This window comes from Leptodactylus fuscus, chromosome 2 (genome assembly GCF_031893055.1).
Source record: "Leptodactylus fuscus isolate aLepFus1 chromosome 2, aLepFus1.hap2, whole genome shotgun sequence".
In the NCBI taxonomy this organism is placed as follows: domain Eukaryota; kingdom Metazoa; phylum Chordata; class Amphibia; order Anura; family Leptodactylidae; genus Leptodactylus; species Leptodactylus fuscus.
In genome coordinates this window covers 103,705,720-103,729,029 of record NC_134266.1, presented here as the reverse complement: position 1 = coordinate 103,729,029, position 23,310 = coordinate 103,705,720, and the positions used below count along the sequence as shown (strand labels likewise).

Genomic DNA, 23,310 nt, shown 5'->3' with positions numbered 1-23,310 from the left:
ACATCTAGACTAAGTGTGGAGGATGTCAGCTCACATATTAAGCATTTTGTATCCTTCTTTGTTCTATGAGAAAGCTCATCCCACCTCTTGGAAGCTATAATGAGATGTAGCTTACATTATTCCTCATCTAATAGTCATGTGCCAGAATTATCTTATAACTCTACAACCAATCATGTTATGCTAATTATATGGCCCAACCTGCTCTTTGTCTGTATTGTATTTAAAGGGATCCTATCATTCAAACTATTTTTTTTCTCACTAACACGTCGGAATAGCCTTAAGATAGGCTATTCTTCTCCTACCTTTCTACGTCTTCCCCACGCTGCCGTTCGCTTGAAATCCCATTTTTTGTCGGTATGCAAATGAGTTCTCTCGCAGCACTGGGGGCGGAGAAGACATTGAAAGGTAGGAGAAGAATAGCCTTTCTTAAGGCTATTCTGACGTGTTAGAGAGAAAAAATTGAGTTTGAATGATAGGATCCCTTTAAATTACTTTTTTCCCGCCATTAAATTAGAACACTTTGATATCTCAGCATCTGAGTGTGCCTATTTCTGTGTGTTCTCTAAGCTCAAAACACATCTTTCCTAAATTCGGAAACCAACAGCATCCATTCCCAGTGTGTTCCCAAAACAGGCCCCACAAAAAGACACTCTATGCATCCCTACACAGAAATCTAAAAATTGTAAACAGAATATGGCAACTTTGGGAAGAATTTGAAATTTTTTTTGCAAAGTTTTGCATAGTTCATTACTTAGAAGACGACGAAGGACCTTGTAGTGATGTCATCACAGGGACAAGCCAATTACAGAGCAGTAGTGACATCATCACAGGTCCTGGCAGGGAAGAGACAGTTAGAGACTGTGAATCAAAAGCAGGAGGAGGGACTTACATACAAGAACCAAGAGAGGAGGGCGTGAACAGAGTATGACATGAGGAGTGCACGGGAACGCCCATATACTTTTAAAAGATAATTCATTAAAATGGGGGGGGGGGGTCTTTTAACAAATGATTAGCAGGACTTGAATAGCCTTTTTGAAGGCTATTCAGTAGATTTGAGCCGATCTTGAAATTTCAGGATTGTTTTTAAAATCCGATTTCCATTCGAATCCGATCCTGATCCCATGTAAGTCAATGAGATTTTTTTTAATAATCGAAGATCGGATTTTAAAAACGATCCTATTCACTACACAGCATGTAGTCCAAAAATTCTTTCTTTCTTACCTGCACAGATCCGCTGCCGCTACCAGTTCTTCTTGATCCGGTCCGATCCGGTCTTGGTCTCTCCTTCACAGGCCTTAAGAGCGCCGCCACCTCCCTAGGTTAGTGTTAGAGATGATGGGAGTAGGCATGGCTTGTTGTGGCTTAGGAGAGTGTGGGCGGGGAGACGTGAGGGCATCACTCACGTCTCCCCTCCCAGTACCCGCCCACACTCTCCTAAGCCACAAGCCCCACCTTCTCTCAGCACCTCTATAATGTTAGGTTAGGGAGGTGGGGGGCGCAGTGCGCTCTGAAGGCATGTGAAGGAGAGAGGACCGTACCAGAAGTGGGCAGCGGCAGCACTTCTGTGCAGGTAAGTTAAGCGAAGTTCGCGAGTAGATAGATACTACTGTACATTGACTTCTCTAGTAGATAGACAAGTCAATGTACAGTAGTATCTATCTACTCACGAACTTGCCTCGTCATCCTCACAGCAGCACATCCTGCATCTTGCCACTCTTCTGCTTCGTCCCTGTTTTACCGCATATTCAGCTGAGTATACGGGAAAACAGGGACGAAGCAGAAGAGTAGCAGGCTGTGGTAAATCCATAGGAATGAATGGACGCAGCTGGCACACAGGTGGTTAACCCTAGAACTTTTATGACTCTGTTATTGCTGGGAAGAGTGTGGGGGAGGGGAGGGGGGGAGGGGGCACCAGGGGCCTTTTAGGCCTGTACTAGGTTTACATGTGATACTCAGTCTTTTTGTCTATATTGTTGCTGGGGAAGAACTTTTATGACTCTGCTATTGCTGGGAAGAGTGTGGGGGGAGCCCCCCTCCCCTCCCCCCACACTCTTCCTTAGCAATAGCAGAGTCATAAAAGTTCTTCCCCAGCAACAATATAGACAAAAACACCGAGTTATCAGCACACAGACAAAAAGACTGAGCATCACATGTAAACCTAGTACAGGCCTAAAAGGCCCCTGTGCCCCCCCTCCCCCTCCCCTCACACTCTTCCCAGCAATAGCAGAGTCATAAAAGTTCTTCCCCAGCAACAATACAGACAAAAAGACTATCACATGTAAACATAGTACAGGAATAAAAGGCCCCTGGTGCGTGAATATGGGGTAGTCCCAAAAAAGGTTGTTATACCGAAATGCCTGTAACATAAAAATATATGAACAACTGGAAATTACTAACAACTATATACCTGAGGATTACCTAGAGTTGCAAAAATCTAACTAAAGTAATTTTACAGAAAATAGAAAACAAGTAACCTGGCAGGCCTGTGAGGCCCCAGGTATGCGTCTGCCAGCCTTAGCTGGGGTCACCAGGAGGTCAGATCCATGACGGAATCCCGTCCTGGCGGACCCCAGCGCTAGTGGGAATGCATCCTTACTTTGCAATAAACTTTGAAAAGTATTTTTTTTTAGTTATTCCATGATAATTGTAAACAGGCCTAAAAGGCCCCAGGTGCGTGAATATGGGGTAGTCTCAAAAAAAGGTTGTTATACCGAAATGTCTGTAACATAAAAATATATGAATAACTGGAAATTACTAACAACTATATACCTGAGGATTACCTAGAGTTTCAAAAATCTAACTAAAGTACTTTTACAGAAAATAGAAAACAAGTAACCTGGCAGGCCCGCGAGGCCCCACGTATGCATTCTAGGGTTAAGCGGCTGGCCGCTTCCATTCATTCCCATGGGTGATAAGATTTTCCCAGAATGATTGGCCAGTAGCCAAGAATTGTGGGAAATAACCTTCGATCTCCATCCCGCCCGAAAAGATCGGGATCGGAATTCCGATTGCGATCGTGAAATTTACTTGATCGCTGATCGGAATCTGAACATTTCCGATCGCTCAACCCTACTATTCAGGCATATGTTTATCTAAAATAGCGAAAATCCAGTGATAGAGCCCCTTTAAGGGCTTAAAATGTAAATAAAACCATAGAAATTTGATATCCCTGGAATCGTCCCGAAACATAGAATATATGTTGGCTGCACTTCAAACACTTCCCAGTACATTGTACAGAATAGTAAATGGTACCATTATAAAGAACAATTTGTCCCACCAACATTAAGCCCCTGTGTGGCTTTGTGAGTGCAACATTTAAAGTTATGAGGCTTGGAAGGTGGGGAGTCAAAAATGAAAATCAAAAAATCCCTCTGGCAGGAAAGGGTTAAGCATACTTGCCTCCAATTGGTGGGATAACCTGATCCAGGAGCTTCATACTTGTTCTTTTCCATATCTTCTTTATAATCATTCTCAGTTCTTCATTGCTTTGCTCAAAGTTTCCTAAAAATGTAAGGCTCAATTAGTCAAATAAAAGGAAAATAAATTTAGTGAAACAGTAATCATTTACCTGTTGTTCCTCAGTTTGGATGTGTAAGGTTTTATTCAAACTTTTTCATTTTTTTCAATAGAAAGAGATATCTTGATAATAACAGTTGCTGCTACTACTACTACTGCGCACGCACCCGTGCCATTTTTTATCAATGGCAGTTCGTGAGCAATAGGAGGCATGGCTGAAGATGACGTCGGACCCTGAATGCCCGCTCACCATGCACAATAGATAAGTTTAACATATTCTTTTTTAGACTTTTATTTTAAAACGGGGGGGGGGGGGGGGTAGTTTGATATAACTTTAGCGGTGCCTGAATAGCCCCTTTAATGTTTTTTGTAAAGAAAATGCCACCAATTGAATAGTAGCCAGTACCAGTAAAGTCTGCCAGTAAAAATTAACCTGCTTGATACATAAGATATTGATGATAAATTTGGTCAACAGAATAGTGAAATATTCCAGAGTGGATATTATATGCCAGGAGAATCGATAGTTGCTCTTTATTCGTTGATTATGTAGATAATCTGTTTTACCTTAGTCCCAACAGCAGCACAATACAGGATATTTTCTGGCTCTGTGTTCTGGTAGGACAGGCGGAATTTTTAATCAGCCAAATTTACATACACATGGCTATGACCCTATAAGAGAACACCGAGTCCTTCCCCCCATGTGTAAATACAAGAGTAATCTAGTGGAATAGGGAGAGAAGCCTTGTGCTGCTGTTGGGACTAAGGGAAAACAGATTATTTACATAATCAATGATCCCCTGTCGTCCTACTGCAGCACAATATGGGGAGATAGCAAGTAATCCCCTAGTGAGGGTTTTCTCGCTCTACTGAGGTTAACACTATTCGCCAAAAAGCCGTGGCTTCTGTAGCACACATACATAATCTGTAGTCTATATGTATAAAACTCAAATTCTGTAGTAGTCTGCTGTATACAAATCCACAGTTCTCCCTTGATTTGGGTGAAATTTGGCACGCCCCCTCCCCACCCACAGGAACAGAATACTGCGCATGTCACATTTCGCTAGCATCCCCCCGTCATGAGATTGGGGCCCCTAAATTTAGGCCCTATACATATAATGGGGAAAAGTAAAAGTGAAAGCGCTGAAGGGAAAACAACAGTTGTGACTGACAGGGACGGATTACAGCAACGGCGCCAAAGAGTCGCTGCTAAACACACACAACACACAAACATTTCACAAACACCATATAAAAATCTCACAGACAGCACACATATACCAACCCACAAGCACAACACCACACAATTGCCACAACACACCAAACAAATACCAGACCACTCCAGACACACACAACACAAACACCACCCCACACAAACAGAAACATTTCACAGACACCATATAAACATCACACAGACAGCGTACATACACCAACAACACCACACAAATGCTACAACAAACAACACAAACACCACCTCACAAATACCACACACACACGCACGGGCCATGCTTACAAAGACACTCAGATGGATGCATACTACACACACGGACGAACACAGCACATGCGTACTCACACATAACTACCACACGCATGGACACTTGCCCTGTGCACGCAGAAACATATGGATCAAACGCGCACATACACGGACACACCCACAAATACACACACGCACGTGCACACACACGCATACATATAAATGGACCACAGACGTTCATGCACACACATACATAAACATGGATCACGCGCATGCACACATACACGTGCTCACACACACACACACATATACATGGACTACACACGTGCATGCATACATGCACATGGATCATAAATATGTACACGCATGCATGCACTGATAAAACATGTCCGGTATCCTTAGTGATTGCTTGCACACTGCAGTATTTTTCACAGCCCTCCAGGCCATGGATTTGGCAGTTCCATAGACTTCTTTGTACACAAAGCTGTGAATCCACGGCCTGAAGACTTCAGTGTTACTGTAGTGTGCAAGCAGCCTTACGCTGGGTTCACACCTGCGTTCATGTCTCCGTTCTATGGTTTCCGTCTTCTGCCATGCAGAAGACGGAAACCATAGATCGGGTCCGTCCGTGAGCGGCGGTGAGAGTTTTAGGCTCTCCGCCGTGAAACCGGATTTTTTTATCCGGACACAGAGTAGTGCATGTCCGACTCTGTGTCCGGATTATAAAACCCGGTTTCGCGGCGGAGAGCGCAAAACGCTCACCGCCGCTCACGGCCGGACAGCTTTCTCACCCATTCAAATGAATGGGTGAGAAAGTCTCCTGCAGGCTTCCGTCTCCTGCATCTGTTTTATGCAGGAAACGGAAACCTGCAATAAGGAAAGATGAACGCAGATGTGAACGAGCCCTTACTGAGCATCAATATTGGTCAGGCGAAAACTGCCTTATTGTCATTATTATTATTATTATTATTATTATTGCTGACTATACGGGGAGCTCTCAGCACTGACGCCCTACAATAGACAGTTGAGTAACTGTAAACCAATTTTACTCTTTTGTCCATGAACTACTTATAGATTACACTGGAGGGGGGAGGGGTGCATTATGTTGTTAATTGTGTGTAAATATTTTAGATGTTTGTGTAAGGGGCATACATTTTAATTTTTGATAAAAAATTGTTTAAAATATAGTTGTAATAGTTTATACTACATAATATGTATTGAATATGTAACATCAATAAAAATGTTGAAATGAAAAAAAAAAATTGTTAATATTAGTAAAATGCCAAAATAAGTAAAAATTTTAAGCGTGCCTCGCAACAGTCCCAGATTCTGTGGGATATTCCTGGATTCGGGGTCCTGTCCCGCAGTCCCGGTCAGCGGGAGGTATGTCCCATTTTTAACTCATCTGTGTCTGGAGTTGAATGCATAGGCGAGTAAAGCAGGAGCTGTCGCAACTCAGCTCCTGCTTTAACGTTGCAATCTGGCTCCTGGATGTGTAGGCGCGATGTGATGACGTCACTCACATCATGGCTACAACTCTGTAAGTGGGACTGCGGAGAGAGCTGCGGGTAGCAAGGGAAAGGCGAGTATCAGTGTTGTTTTGTGTTAAACATTGAGAGGGAACATAATAAAGGGGGGGCCATGAAACTAGAAGCAAATTAAGAAGTGGGAAGAACGACATGAAACTGGGGCAGAGGTTGTGGTGGAACATGAAACTGAGGGCAGAGAATGAGAGGGGACATGAAACTGGGGGCAGAGATGTAGGGGGGCATGAAACTGGGGCAGAGATGGAGGGGGCATAAAACTAGGGCAGAGATGGAAGGGAGTACATTAAACTGGGGGCAGGGATGGAGGGGGGATGTGAAACTGGGGCAGAGATGGAGGGGGACATGAAACTAGGGCAGAGATGGGGAGAAATGAAACTGGGGCAGAGATGGAGGGGGAACATGAAACTGGGGCAGAGATGGAGGGGGGCATGAAACTAGGGAAGAGATGGAGGAGGGACATGAAACAGGGGGCAGAGATGGAGGGGGGACATGAAATTGGGGGCAGAGATTGGGGACATGAAACTGGGGAAGAGATGGGGACATGAAACTGGGGGCAGATGCATGGGGGACATGAAACTAGGGGATAGATGAAGTGGGGGACATGAAATTGGGTGATGGAGATGGAGGGGGGCATATAAATTATGGGTAACTGTAGGAGGATTATACTGTGTGGGGGCACATGAAAATGTGGAGAATGGGAGAATGGTGGAGTCAACATAAAAGTGGGAGGGGGCCACACGGTGGCTGAGTGGTTAGCACTGCAGCCTTGCAGCACTGGAGTCCTGGTGTTCAAATCCCGCCAAGGGCAAAAAACCATCTGCAAGGAGTTTGTATGTTCTCCCCGTGTTTGCATGGATTTCCATCCCATATTCCAAAGACATACTGATAGGGAAAAAATGTACATTGTGAGCTCTATGTGGGGCTCACAATCTACATTTAAAAAAAAAACAAAAAAAACCCCATAAAAGTGGGAGGAGCTAAATTTGCCACGTCACGCATAGTGCGCCACACAATTTGTCCCTCTTATTTGTACTTCAAAAGTTGGGAGGTATGTTTAAATGGAAAAAAAAGATATTCAGTAGCACTCTGAAAATGTCAATTACACTGTGACAGTGAAAATTTTACTTTAGCCAGCATAACCAACAATTTAACATTGCCGCGGGTATTCTACTAGTGCTTTATAAATGTTGATTCCGAGGACCAGGAGGCAGCGGCATAGATCTGGTCTAGGAACAAAGCCCTCTTCTCTGTCGAGACTGACCTCGTAGAGTGTACTTTTAGGAAGGCAGGGGAGACAACCCCTAATTTGAAAAGCAGTTTTGAAAGCCTCCTTTACCCATCCGGATATAGTGGTCTTTGAGGCTTTAAGTCAACTTTTGTTTTACCAATGAAATTGATGAGGAGATTTTTGATCTCCGGAATGAGCGAGTACGCCCTAGATAGATCTTCAGGCATCTAGCAAGGTCCAGAATGTGGAACCTGACTTCTTCAGGTGGAGAAGGAGAAGGGTAAATCACAGGCAAAGATACCAACTGGCCAATGTTGGAGAGAGAAGGCATTTTGGGCCTGAACCCGGGAAGAAACCTGAGTTGGACTCTATCCGCGAAGAATGTGATGTATGGTTCTTCAGAGGAGAATGCCTGTAGTTCTCCTATCCGTTTGGCAGATGTAATAGCCATACAAAATAAATAATGATAGGGAAATCAAAGTAAAATCCGAATATATATATATTTCATCCGAATATCTCTCTATATTATAAAAATGAATTCCTGTCTGTCTGTCTGTCTGTTCTCTAATGCGAACCAAACGACTGGACCAAACTTCACCAAATTTGGTACAAAGATACTTCAGGTATCCGGGAAGGTTTAAGACGAGACTCCAACTCGCTCGGATGTACCGTTGCTGAGATACAGCATTCCAAACACAACGCCCCCCCCCCCCCTTAGCCAATACAAACCCGCAAGTCTTTCACTCATATTCCAACTGCAATACACACGGTCACTCCACATACACAACCCAACACTGATATCCAAACTGAGATACACGCATCAGAGGATTAGATACACAGATCAGCACACAGTATCACACGCCAGAGGATTAGATACACGCGTCTGCACACAGTCCCACAAACCAGAGGATTAAATACGCGCTTCCGCACACAGTTCCACATGCCGAAGGATTAGATACACGCGTCTGCACAAAGTACCACATGCCGAGGGATTGGATACATGCATCTGCACACAGTACCACATGCCAAAGGATTGGATACACGCATCTGCACACAGTTCCACACACCAGAGCATAAGATATGCACATCTGCACACAGTACCACATGCCGTAGGATTAGATACGTGCATCTACACACAGTTCCACATGCCGTAGGATTAGATACATACACAATACCACACAGGGGAGGATTAGATACATGTGTCTGCACACAGTACCACACTTTGGAGGATTAGATACATGCCTCTGCACACAGTACCACAAGCCAGAGAATTAGATACACGTCTCAGCACACAGTACCACACGGGGGAGGATTAGATACGCACGTCTGCACACAGTACCACACGGGGGAGGATTAGACACACCTGTCTGCACACAGTACCACACGGGGGAGGATTAGATACACCTGTCTGCACACAGTACCACATCGGGGAGGATTAGATACACCTGTCTGCACACAGTACCACAATTTGGAGGATTAGATACATGCCTCTGCACACAGTACCACAAGCCAGAGAATTAGATACGCGTCTCAGCACACAGGGAGGATTAGATACGCGCATCTGCACACAGTACCACACGCCGGAGGATTAGATACGTGCGTTTACACACAGTTCCACATGCCGTAGGATTAGATACACACCTCTTCACACAATACCACACAGGGCTGCATTAGATACATGTGTCTGCACACAGTACCACACTTTGGAGGATTAGATACATGCCTCTGCACACAGTACCACAAGCCACAGAATTAGATAGGCGTCTAAGCACACAGTACCACACGGGGAGGATTAGATATGCGAGTCTGCACACAGTACCACACTTTGGAGGATTAGATATATGCCTCTGCACACAGTACCACAAGCCAGAGAATTAGATACACGTCTTAGCACACAGTACCACACGGGGGAGGATTAGATACGCACGTCTGCACACAGTACCACACGGGGGAGGATTAGACACACCTGTCTGCACACAGTACCACACGGGGGAGGATTAGATACACCTGTCTGCACACAGTACCACATCGGGGAGGATTAGATACACCTGTCTGCACACAGTACCACATGGGGGAGGATTAGATACACCTGTCTGCACACAGTACCACACGGGGGAGGATTAGATACACCTGTCTGCACACAGTACCACATGCCAGAGGATTAGATACATGCATCTGCACACAGTACCAGACGCCAGAGGATTAGATACGTGCCTCTTCACACAATACCACACAGGGGAGGATTAGATATGTGTGTCTGCATACAGTACCACACTTTGGAGGATTAGATACATGACTCTGCACACAGTACCACAAGCCAGAGAATTAGATACGCGTCTCAGCACACAGGGAGGATTAGATACGTGCATCTGCACACAGTACCACACGGGGGAGGAATAGATACACCTGTCTGCACACAGTACCACACGGGGGAGGATTAGATACACCTGTCTGCACACAGTACCACACGGGGGAGGATTAGATACACCTGTCTGCACACAGTACCACACGGGGGAGGATTAGATACACCTGTCTGCACACAGTACCACACAGGGGAGGATTAGATACACCTGTCTGCACACAGTACCACACAGGGGAGGATTAGATACACCTGTCTGCACACAGTACCACACGGGGGAGGATTAGATACACCTGTCTGCACACAGTACCACATGCCAGAGGATTAGATACATGCATCTGCACACAGTACCAGACGCCAGAGTATTAGATATGTGCCTCTTCACACAATACCACACAGGGGAGGATTAGATACGTGTGTCTGCATACAGTACCACAATTTGGAGGATTAGATACATGCCTATGCACACAGTACCACAAGCCAGAGAATTAGATACGCGTCTCAGCACACAGGGAGGATTAGATACGCGCATCTGCACACAGTACCACACGCCGGAGGATTAGATACGTGCGTTTACACACAGTTCCACATGCCGTAGGATTAGATACACACCTCTTCACACAATACCACACAGGGCTGCATTAGATACATGTGTCTGCACACAGTACCACACTTTGGAGGATTAGATACATGCCTCTGCACACAGTACCACAAGCCACAGAATTATATAGGCGTCTAAGCACACAGTACCACACGGGGAGGATTAGATATGCGAGTCTGCACACAGTACTACACGCCAGAGGATTAGATACATGCATCTGCACATAGTATCACATGCCGTAGGATTAGATACGCGTGTCTACACACAGTTCCACACGCCGTAGGATTAGATACGCGTCTCTTCACAGAATACCACACAGGGGAGGATTAGATACGTGTCTGCACACAGTACCACACTTTGGAGGATTAGATACATGCCTCTGCACACAGTACCACAAGCCAGAGAATTAGCTACGCGTCTCAGCACACAGTACCACACGCCAGAGAATTAGACACACGCATCTGCACACAGTACCACATGCAGTAGGATTAGATATGCGCCTCATCACACAATACCACACAGGGGAGGATTAGATACGCGCATCTGCACACAGTTCCACACACCAGAGGATTAGATAAGCACGTCTGCACACAGTACCACATGCCGTAGGATTAGATATGCGCGTCTGCTTTCAGTTCCACATGCCAGACGATTAGATATGCACATCTTCACACCGTTGTACACGCCATAGGATTAGATACACGCGTCTGCATACAGTACCACATGCTGTAGGATTAGATACGCACATCTACACACAGTTCCACATGCCGTAGGATTAGAAACGCGCCTCTTCACACAATACCACACAGGGGAGGATTAGATACGTGCGTCTGAACACAGTACCACACTTTGGAGGATTAGATACATGCCTCTGCACACAGTACCACATGCCAGATAATTAAATACGCGTCTCAGCACACAGTACCACACGGGGGAGGATTAGATACTCGCATCTGCACACAGTATCTCACGCTAGAGGATTAGATACGCACATCTGCACATAGTACCACATGCCGTAAGATTAGCTATGCATGTCTGCACACAGTTTCACTTACCGGAGGATTAGATACGTGCCTCTTCACACAATGCCACACGGGGGAGGATTAGATACACACATCTGCACACAGTACCACACGCTGGAGGATTAGATATGTGCATCTGCACACAGTACCACACCAACAAGGATTAGATACTTGCGTCTAAACACAGTACTAAACGAGGAAGGATTACATACAGCTTTACTCCAGGTATCCATAACAAGTGATCACAGGTTTTTCACTGATATCCAAAATGAGATACACATAATCACATGACTCTTATGGACATACACAGAAACCACATACAAAATACACCAGTGCAAAACTGGACAATTCTTATGGGGCCACTACACAAACATAAAATGTAATATACCCGTGCGAAGCCGGGTCCTCCCTCTAGTAATATATATATATATATAGATATATATATATATATATAGATATATATATATATATATATATATATATATATATTGATCTGTATTTTCATTAAGGTTGAAAAATATGTTTTCTCTGATTCTTTTAGCTAGATCAGTTTGGACCATGAACTGGTTCAGCAAAACATATAATAAATTTACTTGAATAAAGTGATAAGCAGTTGATTAAATATGGTACAAGATAAATTAATAGGAAAATTGATATTGGATAGACTTTGGTATACCACACAGTAAGGTGACCAACAAAATTACGTAACCTTTCATCTAGCATTAGTGAGAGGAATAGTTAGCATATTCATAATTAGGGAGGGACAATTGTGTAATACACATACATTAGCATGGAAATTGCTGACTCCTAACGGTTAATGATTAATCAACTACACACCCATATACGCCTACTACACACCCATATACACCTACTGAAAATTGCTATAAGAAGAGATGATTTATTCAATAAAACTTATGCTTTAGCTTCAGATTCATTTTGTCTCTGTGCTTATTGCATCACTGATGCCCCGGGCCTACGCATAATTTGGAATCCATCCAATCTACTTATTAGTCTGACTTCAGACTACCTTCACAATAAAGAAATGTAGGTGTGTAATTGCAATCAAAATATCTAAAGAAACCAACACCCAACTTCATATGATAATAATAGAACTAGAAATGTTATTGATATCATTAAAAGATAATGAAATACGAACGCTCACATAAATGTATACAAAAATACATGAGATATATGGTAAATAAGAGGAAACTGAACTATACCCAGACCTAGTGGTAAGGGGTATATAAATATGTACAGTCATGGCCAAAAGTTTTGAGAATGATACAAATATTAATTTTTACAAAGTCTACTGCTTCAGTTTTTCTAATGGCAATTTGCATATACTCCAGATTGTTATAAAGAGTGATCAGCTTAACAGCAATTACTTGCAAAATCAATATTTGCCTAGAAAATGAACTTTATCCCCCAAAACACATTTCAACATCATTGCAGCCCTGCCTTAAAAGGACCAGCTAACATTGTTTCAGTGATTGCTCCATTAACACAGGTGTGGGTGTTGAGGAGGACAGGGCTGGAGATCAATCTGTCATGATTAAGTAAGAATGACACCACTGGACACTTTAAAAGGAGGCTGGTGCTTGGCATCATTGTTTCTCTTCTGTTAACCATGGTTATCTCTAAAGAAACACGTGCAGTCATCATTGCACTGCACAAAAATGGCCTAACAGGGAAGAGTATCGCAGCTAGAAAGAACTTCAAGGAGAGAGGTTCCATTGTTGACAAAAAGGCTACAGGGCGCCCAAGAAAGACCAGCAAGTGCCAGGACCGTCTCTTAAAAGTGTTTCAGCTGCGGGATCGGGCTTCCAGCAGTGCAGAGCTTACTCAGGAATGGCAGCAGGCAGGTGTGAGTGCATCTGCACGCACTGTGAGGCGGAGACTCTTGGAGCAAGGCCTGGTCTCAAGGAGGGCAGCAAAGAAGCCACTTCTCTCCAGAAAAAACATCAGGGACAGACTGATATTCTGCAAAAGGTACAGGGAGTGGACTGCTGAGGACTGGGGTAAAGTCATTTTCTCTGATGAATCCCCTTTTTGATTGTTTGGGACATCTGGAAAACAGCTTATTCGGAGAAGACGAGGTGAGCGCTACCACCAGTCTTGTCTCATGTATAAATAGAAGAAAATCCAGGAACGACCGGGCAATGGATGAATAAAAAACTTTAAATCTTTATTTCGTGCTTCTAAAAATACACTCCATTTTCATGAGAATTCAGCGGCGGCAAACAAAGCGCATCACTAATGTCATGCCATGAGGAAGGAACCATGTTCCGAAACGCGTAGCAACTGCCATTAGTGATGCGCTTTGTTTGCCGCCACTGAATTCTCATGAAAATGGAGTGTATTTTTAGAAGCACGAAATAAAGATTTAAAGTTTTTTATTCATCCATTGCCCGGTCGTTGCTGGATTTTCTTCTATTTATACAAGTTTCCGTTGACCAATCAAGTCGTGTTGGTGTCCGTGCATTTCGGCAATAAATACAAGATATACATAAGAGTGTGAGCTGGACTTTATTTTTGCTAGTTGTACTTACAGTCTTGTCTCATGCCAACTGTAAAGCATCCTGAAACCATTCATGTGTGGGGTTGCTTCTCAGCCAAGAAGTCTTGCCTAAAAACACAGCCATGAATAAAGAATGGTACCAGAATGTCCTCCAAGATCAACTTCTCCCAACTGTCCAAGAGCAGTTTGGCGATCAACAGTGCCTTTTCCAGCATGATGGAGCACCTTTCCATAAAGCAAAGGTGATAACTAAATGGCTCAGGGAACAAAACAGAGATTTTGGGTCCATGGCCTGGAAACTCCCCAGATCTTAATCCCATTGAGAACTTGTGGTCAATCATCAAGAGACGGGTTGACAAACAAAAACTTACAAATTCTGACAAAATGCAAGCATTGATTGTGCAAGAATGGACTGCTATCAGTCAGGATTTGGTCCAGAAGTTGATTGAGAGCATGCCAGGGAGAATTGCAGAGGTCCTGAAAAAGAAGGGTCAACATTGCAAATATTGACTTGCTGCATTAACTCATTCTAACAATCAATATAAGCTTTTGTTACTCATAATATGATTGCAATTATATTTCTGTATGTGATAAAAACATCTGACAAACACACATAAAAACCAGAGGGCAGCAGATCATGTGAAAATATAATATTTGTGTCATTCTCAAAACTTTTGGCCATGACTGTACATAAGTAAAGCATAAGGATCCCAATAGTCAAATACATAGCCATGTACATAAGTGGGTAAAATATAATACAAAGTATAAATATTGGTGTGAGACAAAACACTACCTAAGCAAAATGAAAGTATGAACCCACATAGAGACCATAGGTAAGTAAATAAGGGACCCCCAGAGATAAGCATTACCTATACCACCAATACCAGGACCTGCATCAACCCCAACGCACGTTTCGCCCGGAATTGGGCTTTGTGGGCTTTATCATATGAAGTTGGGTATTGGTTTCTTTAGATATATAGATGTAATAGCCAGGAGAAATACCGTTTTAAAGGTTAGGAACTTCAATTCAGTGTCTTCTAGAAGCTCAAAGGGTGGTTTGCAAAGTGCCAACAGGACCGTACTGAGGTCCTATTTGTGGACAGGAGCAGTAACTGCTGGCCTTAACCTTGTATAAAAGCAGACCCAAAGAGTGTTGAGATAAACGCCTCCCTAGATAGGCTTACAAAGCGGCAACGCATACCTTCAGGGTAGCAGCCAAGAGCCCTTTGTCTAGCCCGTCCTGAAGAAATTCCAGTATCACCTAAACTGAGGAATTAAATATATTACCGATTCTGCGGTAATTTTTGTTGGTTGATTCTGCACGGGCACATGTAAGAGTCTTCAGGACTAGAGATGAGCGAACAGTGAAATATTCGATATTCGTTTGCAATAAATCGACTATTTGAATGAATATTGAACCCCTTATAGTCTATGGGGAAAAATCCTTCGTTTCAGGGGAACCCATAATTCGACTCAGGAGGGTCACCAAGTCCACTATGACACCTCAGGAAATGATGCCAAGCCCTCTGGAATGCAACTGGGACAGCAGGGGAAGCATGCCTGGGGGCATCTAACAAGCCCAAGTCACAGTTTTATCCCACCATCACAGCCTATCAACTACACACTTTCCACATTCAAACAAAAAAACACTATGAAAGTGGGAAAATACCTGGAAACCTTCTTTCCTCCCCAATTGGATGGACAGAAACCCAAATTTTAAGCTAAAGAAACATTACCAAGCACCCCTTTAAATCACGTTATCCATGACAACCACACAATAGGCAATGGGAAATCCAACAGTACCCACCCTTAACTGTCATTGTGTGTGTGTGTGTGTGTGTGTGTGTGTGTGTGTGTGTGTGTGTGTGTGTGTGTAAGAGATGTGGTAAGACCTTCCAAAATTCAATTTTCTGGCCTTAACATGAGCCCTTCCAAATTAAGTTAGAGGTCCTTAAGCTGATCTACCAGCAGAGATTGAGGCCCTTTAGGTAACTTCAGCCTCTTACCAGCAGAGTTTTAGGCCCTTTAACTTAATTCAGCCTTGCACCAGCAGAGTTTTTTGCCCTTTGGTTGAGTTGAGCCTTGCACCAGCAGTGTTAGCCCCTTTAAAAGTGTTAGCCCCTAAAATGGTGGTTCCAGATCCATCACTCTCATTGTGTGGGATTGATGCAGTGGATTGGATTGAGGACCCAGACATTGACCTTGATTTTGATTGTGAAATTGATAACATTTTGGCATCAAGTCCTGGGGGTAACTTTTATTTAGAGGACCGCAAAGGAGGAGAATTGGCTGCAACCGCTACTATCGGTAATGGTCCTCTAATATCAGACTCTAAATTACCTCTACAGGGTTCTGATCCAGTGTTAATAGTCCAAACAACATGCTCCAGTACTTTAGATGTAGATCAGAAACCACTTTCCCTTCCGACACCAGATTTAACCAAGCTTCATCATCATCATCCTGCTGAGATGGAGCCACTAAAGGAAACCTTGCCTTACAAGGCATGTTCTGGAGTTGTGACCGAGCCAAATCTAAACACAGAGTCCTTTGGAGCTGAATAAAATTCACCAGCAGTGTTTTTGGCCTTAGGGTGAGTTGAGCCTTGCACCGGCACGTGTCCTGCAACATCAGGCAGGCCCTAAGTTCTGCGCTTTGCACAAAGTTCCACTTGACCACCGACGCGTGGACAAGTGCATGCAGCCAGGGACGCTACATCTCAATCACGGCACACTGGATGAATGCAGTTGAGGCTGGGACCGGGTCACAAACTGTGGTTGCCTGCCTTGTCTAACAGCCCAATATTCCTGGCAGGAGTGCTGAAACACCACCCTCCTCCTCTGCCGTTAAATCGACCCCAGCTATGAGCTGGAAACACTGCAACATTGGAGTGGGGAGACGTCAGCAGGCCGTGCTGAAGCTCATAAGCTTGGGGGACAGACAGCACACTGCCTCCGAGGTGAGGGATGCCATCCTGGATGATATGGCAATGTGGTTGCCTGGGCCCAGGCATTTTTTCGTGTGTGATAATGGCCAGAACCTGGTAGTGGCTCTGGAGCTTGCCAGCCTCCAACACGGTCCATGCCTGGTCCACGTTTTCAACTTGTGCAACAGTTTTTAAAAACGTACCCCAATTTACACGAGCTACTGGTTAAAGTGCGGCAGTTGTGCGCCCACTTTGGCAAGTCTACAGTAGCTGCTGCTAGCCTCAATACACTCCAGCAACGCCTACATCTGCCTGAAGCACCAGCTGTTGTGTGAGGTCACCACATGCTGAAACCCTAGATACTATATGTTGAGCAGGGTGTGTGAGTAGCAGAGATCTTTGATGGAGTTCCATCTCCAAAATGCAAGGGTTCATCAAAGTCAGCTCCCTCAGTTTCTGCACCATGAGTGCCCATGGGTGGCAGATTTATGTGAAATCCTATCCCATCCTTTCCACTGGACACTTTACAAACTCACAAGAACCTCTATGAAAGTGGATAAATAATTTGAAAACTTCTTTCCTCTACATTAATATGGACAAAAAAATAACTTTATATCAAAAGAAACATTAGCATGCGTTAAGCAGGGTGAAGGTTACAATGCAGACCAGGCCCGAGCACCAGGAACAGGTGTTACAATGGTTAGCGGATAATGCTTCAAGCTGCTTTTCTGACTAGTACAGTGAGCAGAACTTTTCCCCATTGGCGTTGAGTCGGGTTGCCATAAAATCGACCTCTGGGAGACCCCATCTTTCAACGATCTGTTGAAACACGACTGGATTGAGTGACCATTCTCCTGAAATGGAAATACCCCGACTCAAATGATCCGCTACTATGTTCAGGGAGCCCTTGATATGAACAGCGGATAAGTGGGACAGGTTCTTCTCTGCCCACGTAAAAATTAGATTCACCTCTCTCAGTAGGGCTGGAGATCTGGTACCTCCTTGCAAGGCAACTGCCCTGAGCTTCTTCAGGTTGGATGCTCCCTTTCCCATTCTTTTCCAACGTCCTTGAATGGTTTGGTCATCCATATGGGCTCCCCATCCCCAATGGGATGCATCTGTTGTCAACGGGGTCCAACGAGGTTGGACCGAGGACTTTGCGTCTTTCAGGTGTATCCGCCATCTGAGGAAAAGACGGGTACTGGGAGAAAGGCAGATCTTCTTGTGCAGTCCCTGTGCAGTCCCTGTTTCAGGCGCTCAACACTTTCATCTGGAGGAAACACAAATGTCATAAAGCCCAAGGGACGACCCTGGCTGAGGATCACATCAGGCCGAGGATTCTCATGGCGGCTTGGATGGTAACTCGCCAGGTCCTGAAGAAAACCGGGCGTCCGCCTCTATCTAGGAATTTCTTCTGGGTAGAAGGCACTATCTCCCAATTGATTAGCCATCCTAACTTAGTAGGAAGGAAATGGCAACCTGAAAATGACATTGGAGTACTGGAATAGACTGAGCTTTTATGAGCCAGTCATCGAGATAGGGAGCAATAACAGGCCTTGTAGTCTGAATGTGGCGGCCACTTGGGCAACTACTTTGGTGAAGGCGTATGGGGCAGTGGCAGTGCGGCAAACTGGAAGTGCTCTCTGTGGGCGGAGATCTCGATGGCAATCCTGAGATACTTGCTATGGATGATAGATGGGGACATGTAAATATGCGACCTTTAGATCCAAGGTGATCATAACTTTGCCCTGCTGGAGGAAAGATGTCATGGAGTCTACATATTCCATCCAGAATGGTTTCCTTTTATAAACTGGTTGAAGAATCTCAGGTCTATTATCATCCCCAGTCTCTAGAGATGAGCGAACAGTAAAATATTTGATGTTCATAATTCGTTGCGAATAGCATCTCAATATTTGACTATTCGAACAAATATCGAACCCCATTATAGTCTATGGGAGAAAATGCTTCGTTTCAGGGGATCCCACCATTCGACTCAGGAGGGTCACCAAGTCCACTATCACACCTCAGCAAATGATGCCAACACCTCTGCAATGCAACTGGGACAGCAGGGGAAGCATGCCTGGGGGCATCTAGCACGCCAAAGTCACTGTTTTACCCCAACATCACAGCCTATCAACTACACACTTTCCACTGGAAACCTTCTTTACTCACAAAATGGATGGACACAAACCCAAATTTAAGCTCAATAAACATTAACAAGCACCCCTTTAAATCATGTTGCCCATGACAACCACAGATGGAATACACAATGGGAAATCCTTCAGTCCCCACCCTGAACTGTCATTGTGGATGTGTGTGTGTGTGTGTGTGTGTGTGTGTGATGTGGTAAGACCTTCCAAAATTCACTTTTATGGCCCTTAACGTGAGCCTGGATGAATGTAGTTGAAGCTGGGACCGGGTCGCAAACTGTGGTGGCCTGCTTTGTCTCCCCCGCCCAATATTCCTGGCAGGAGTGCTGAAACACCACCCTCCTCCTCCTCCGCCATTGAATTGACCCCAGCTACTGGCGTGGGGAGACGTCATCAGGCCGCGCTGAAGCTCATCAGCTTGGGGGACAGACAGCACACTGCCTCCTGGCTGAGATGGCAATGTGCTTTTCCCTGCTACACCTGGGGCCAGGCATGTTTGTCTTGTGTGATAATGGCAGGAACCTGGTAGTGGCTCTGGAGCTTGCCAGCCTCCAACATGTCCCATGCCTGGCCCACGTCTAACTTAGTGGTGCAACGTTTTTTGAAAACATACCCAAATGTACACGAGCTACTGGTGAAAGTGCGGCGCTTGTGCGCCCACTTTCGCAAATGTACAGGAGCCGCTGCTAGCCTCCGAAGCCTCCAGCAACGCCTCCATCTGCCAGAACACCAGCTGATGTGCGACGTCCCCACACGCTGGACTCGACGTACCACATGTTGAGTAGAGTGTGTGAGCAGCAGAGACCCTTGATGGAGTACCATGTCCAAAACCCAAGGGTTCCTCAGAGTCAGCTCCCGCAGTTTCTGCAGCATGAGTTTCCATGGGTAACAGACTTATGTGAAATCCTATCCCATCTTTTCCACTGGACACGAAACATTAGCATGTGCTCATCACAACTCCAGATATGGCAGCTGCGTTAAGCAGGGTGCAGGGTATAAAGCAGACCAGGCCCGAGCTATGTGTGGTTTGCAGTAAGGGGACAGTGAGCAACTGGAAGAGGAGTTGGTGGACAACGAGGCCACTTACCCGACATTAACAGGGGTGATGTCTAGGGGTGAAAGCAGTGTAGATAAAAACACTGCTGGTGAATTTTGTTCAGTTCCAAAGGACTCTGTGTTTAGATTTGGCTCAGTCACAGCTCCAGAACATGCTTTGGAAGGCAAGGTTTCCTTTAGTGGCTCCATCTCAGCAGGATGATGATGATGATGATGATGATGATGATGAAGCTTGGTTATATCTGGTGTCGGAAGGGAAAGTGGTTTCTGATCTACATCTAAAGTACTGGAGCATGTTGTTTGGACTATTAACACCAGATCAGAACGCTGTAGAGGTAATTTAGAGTCCGATATTAGAGGACCATTACTGGTAGTAGTGGTTTCAGCCAATTCTCCACCTTTGCGCTCCTCTAAATAATAGTTACCCCCAGGACTTGATGCCAAAATGTTATCAATTTCACAATCAAAATCAAGGTCAATGTCTGGGTCCTCAATCCAATCCACTGCATCAATCCCACACAATGAGAGTGATGAATTTGGAACCACCATTTTAGGGGATAACACTTTTAAAGGGGCTAACACTCTGCTGGTGCAAGACTCAACTCACCGAAAGGGCAAAAACTCTGCTGGTGCAAGGCTGAACTAACTTAAAAAGCCTAAAACTATGCTGGTAAAAGGCTCAAGTCACCTCAAGGGCCTCAATCTCTGCTGGTAAGCTCAGCTTAATAACTTAATTTGGAAGGGCTCATGTTAAGGGCCAGAAAAGTGAATTTTTGAAGGTCTTACCACATCACACACACACGCACACATACACACATACACAATGACTGTTAAGGGAGGGGGCCTTGTGGACACTGCTCTGACCAAAATTATGGAGCAGGAATGGAAGCAACTGGAAAGAGCTTATGTTTTCAAGGGTCTTCAAAGTATGTTTCCCATCGATGCATCCCAACTATACCGATGGGGACCTCCTCCAAAGGTGGACCTTGCAGTGGCAAAACTGTCCGCCGGACAGTCGTCCCTATAGTGGATGGATCCAACCTGCAAGAGCTCCTAGACCGGAGAGTAGATGCCTCCCTGAAGAAGATATATTCTTCTGCATCGGCTCAGGCGGTGGTTGCTATTTCATCAGAAGAAGTCTCTGATTCTTTACGGGCTCGTCTTGCTCAGTTATAGCGTGACATTGACGCTGGTGTCCCCAGAGATGACACCCTGGCATCCATGGATTCCATTCATATGGCAGCCGATTTCCTGTGGGAGGTTTTGGGGCAACAACTTAAACTCGCCTCCGAAAACCATGGCACAGTCGACCGTCGCTAGAAGACTCCTATGGCTCAGACCATGAAGAGCTGACATCGCCTCCAAATCAGCTTTATGTTCCCTTCCTTTCATATCTGGGAAGGTTTTTTGGCCGTGGACTGGACAACCTAATGGAAGGGTTGGCCAAGGATAAAGGAAGATCCCTGCCACATGCTTCCAGAGGTAGAAGACCTCCCCTTTCTCGGGGTCGAGATTCCTTCTCTCAGGCTAGAGCTCAGCCTCAAAGACGTTCTAGATATTGCTCCAGAAGAGCTGGGCGTGGGCTCTCCAGAGAAGAGCCAAAGAAGAGATCCAATTTTAGAAAGTGAGCCGCTCTCTGTGACTGAGGGCCCTGTGGGAGGTCACCTCTCCCACTTGCCACTGTGTGGCGAAAACTGATACAAGATCCCTGGGTTCTGCGGGTGGTAGAGCATGGTTATGCTATCGAATTCAACCATCCTCCCTGCGACCGATTTGTTACAACTCGTGCTTGCCTGCTGTTCAACAGACCATCTTCAAAAGTCTGTCAGTGGGGGTTTATTCTCCAGTCATCCTGGTTCCAAACCCATGGGAGATTGGGGATGATAATAGACCTGAGATTCTTCAACCAGTTTATAAAAGGAAACCATTCTGGATGGAATCTGTAGACTCCATGACATCTTTCCTCCAGCAGGGCAAAGTTATGATCACCTTGCATCTAAAGGACGTAAGTCCCCATCTATCATCCACAGAAAGTATCTCAGGATTGCCATCGAGATCTCCAGCCACAGAGAGCACTTCCAGTTTGCCGCACTGCCACTGCCCCATACGCCTTCACCAAAGTAGTCACCCAAGTGGCCGCCACATTCAGACTACAAGGCCTGTTATTGTTTCCTATCTCGATGACTGGCTCATAAAAGCTCAGTCTATTCCAGTACTCCAATGTCATTTTCAGGTTGCCATTTCCTTCCTACTAAGTTAGGATGGATAAGCTAATCAATTGGGAGAAACCCATGGGAGACTGGTAGAGATGAGCGATCGAATATCATGGCGTTCAATGTATTCGCTCACAATCAAATACAAGGCCGCATCCACAGTAAAAATTCGTATCCCCCTCCCACCTTCCCTGGCGCATTTTTTGCACCAATAACTGTGCAGGGCAGGTAGGACAGGAACTACGACAACAGAGGCAGTGAAAAAAGTTGAAAAAACCCATTGGCTGCCGAAAACATGTGAGCTCCCATTCATAAGAACGGCCGCCGCCCTATTCGCTATTTTTGCAGTCAGACATAGTGAGAGAAACATATCTGCTGAGGGCTAGATAGCGATTAGCTTCAGATAGACAGTGAAGAAGTAATGAAGAAAACCAACAGCTCTTCTCAAAGCTATACACTACAGGGACATCAGTCTAGCTTTCCCCGGACGGTGGAAAACAAGGATACACAACAGATACAAGTTCATATATAGCGGAGAACCAGCTTTCATTTTTGGCTGTCCGCACACAGAATAGCCAGAATCCACAGCAATTACAAGTTCATATAGCTGGAAAAAGCCTTGAATTTTTTTGGGGGGGCCGGAAGCATAGCATCAATCCACAGCAATTACAAGTTCATATAGCTAGAAAAAGCCTTGAATTTTGGGGGG

General features: G+C 45.0%; 1 protein-coding gene across 1 annotated transcript in view; it reads right to left on the bottom strand.

The window, feature by feature from the left end:
* CACNA1S (calcium voltage-gated channel subunit alpha1 S) overlaps positions 1-23,310 on the bottom strand; it is a 676,496-nt gene that overhangs the window by 38,185 nt on the left and 615,001 nt on the right. Inside the window, exon 36 of the mRNA XM_075263101.1 lies at positions 3,400-3,501. Coding sequence (XP_075119202.1) covers positions 3,400-3,501 — 102 coding nt within the window. The remainder of the gene's footprint in view (positions 1-3,399; positions 3,502-23,310) is intronic.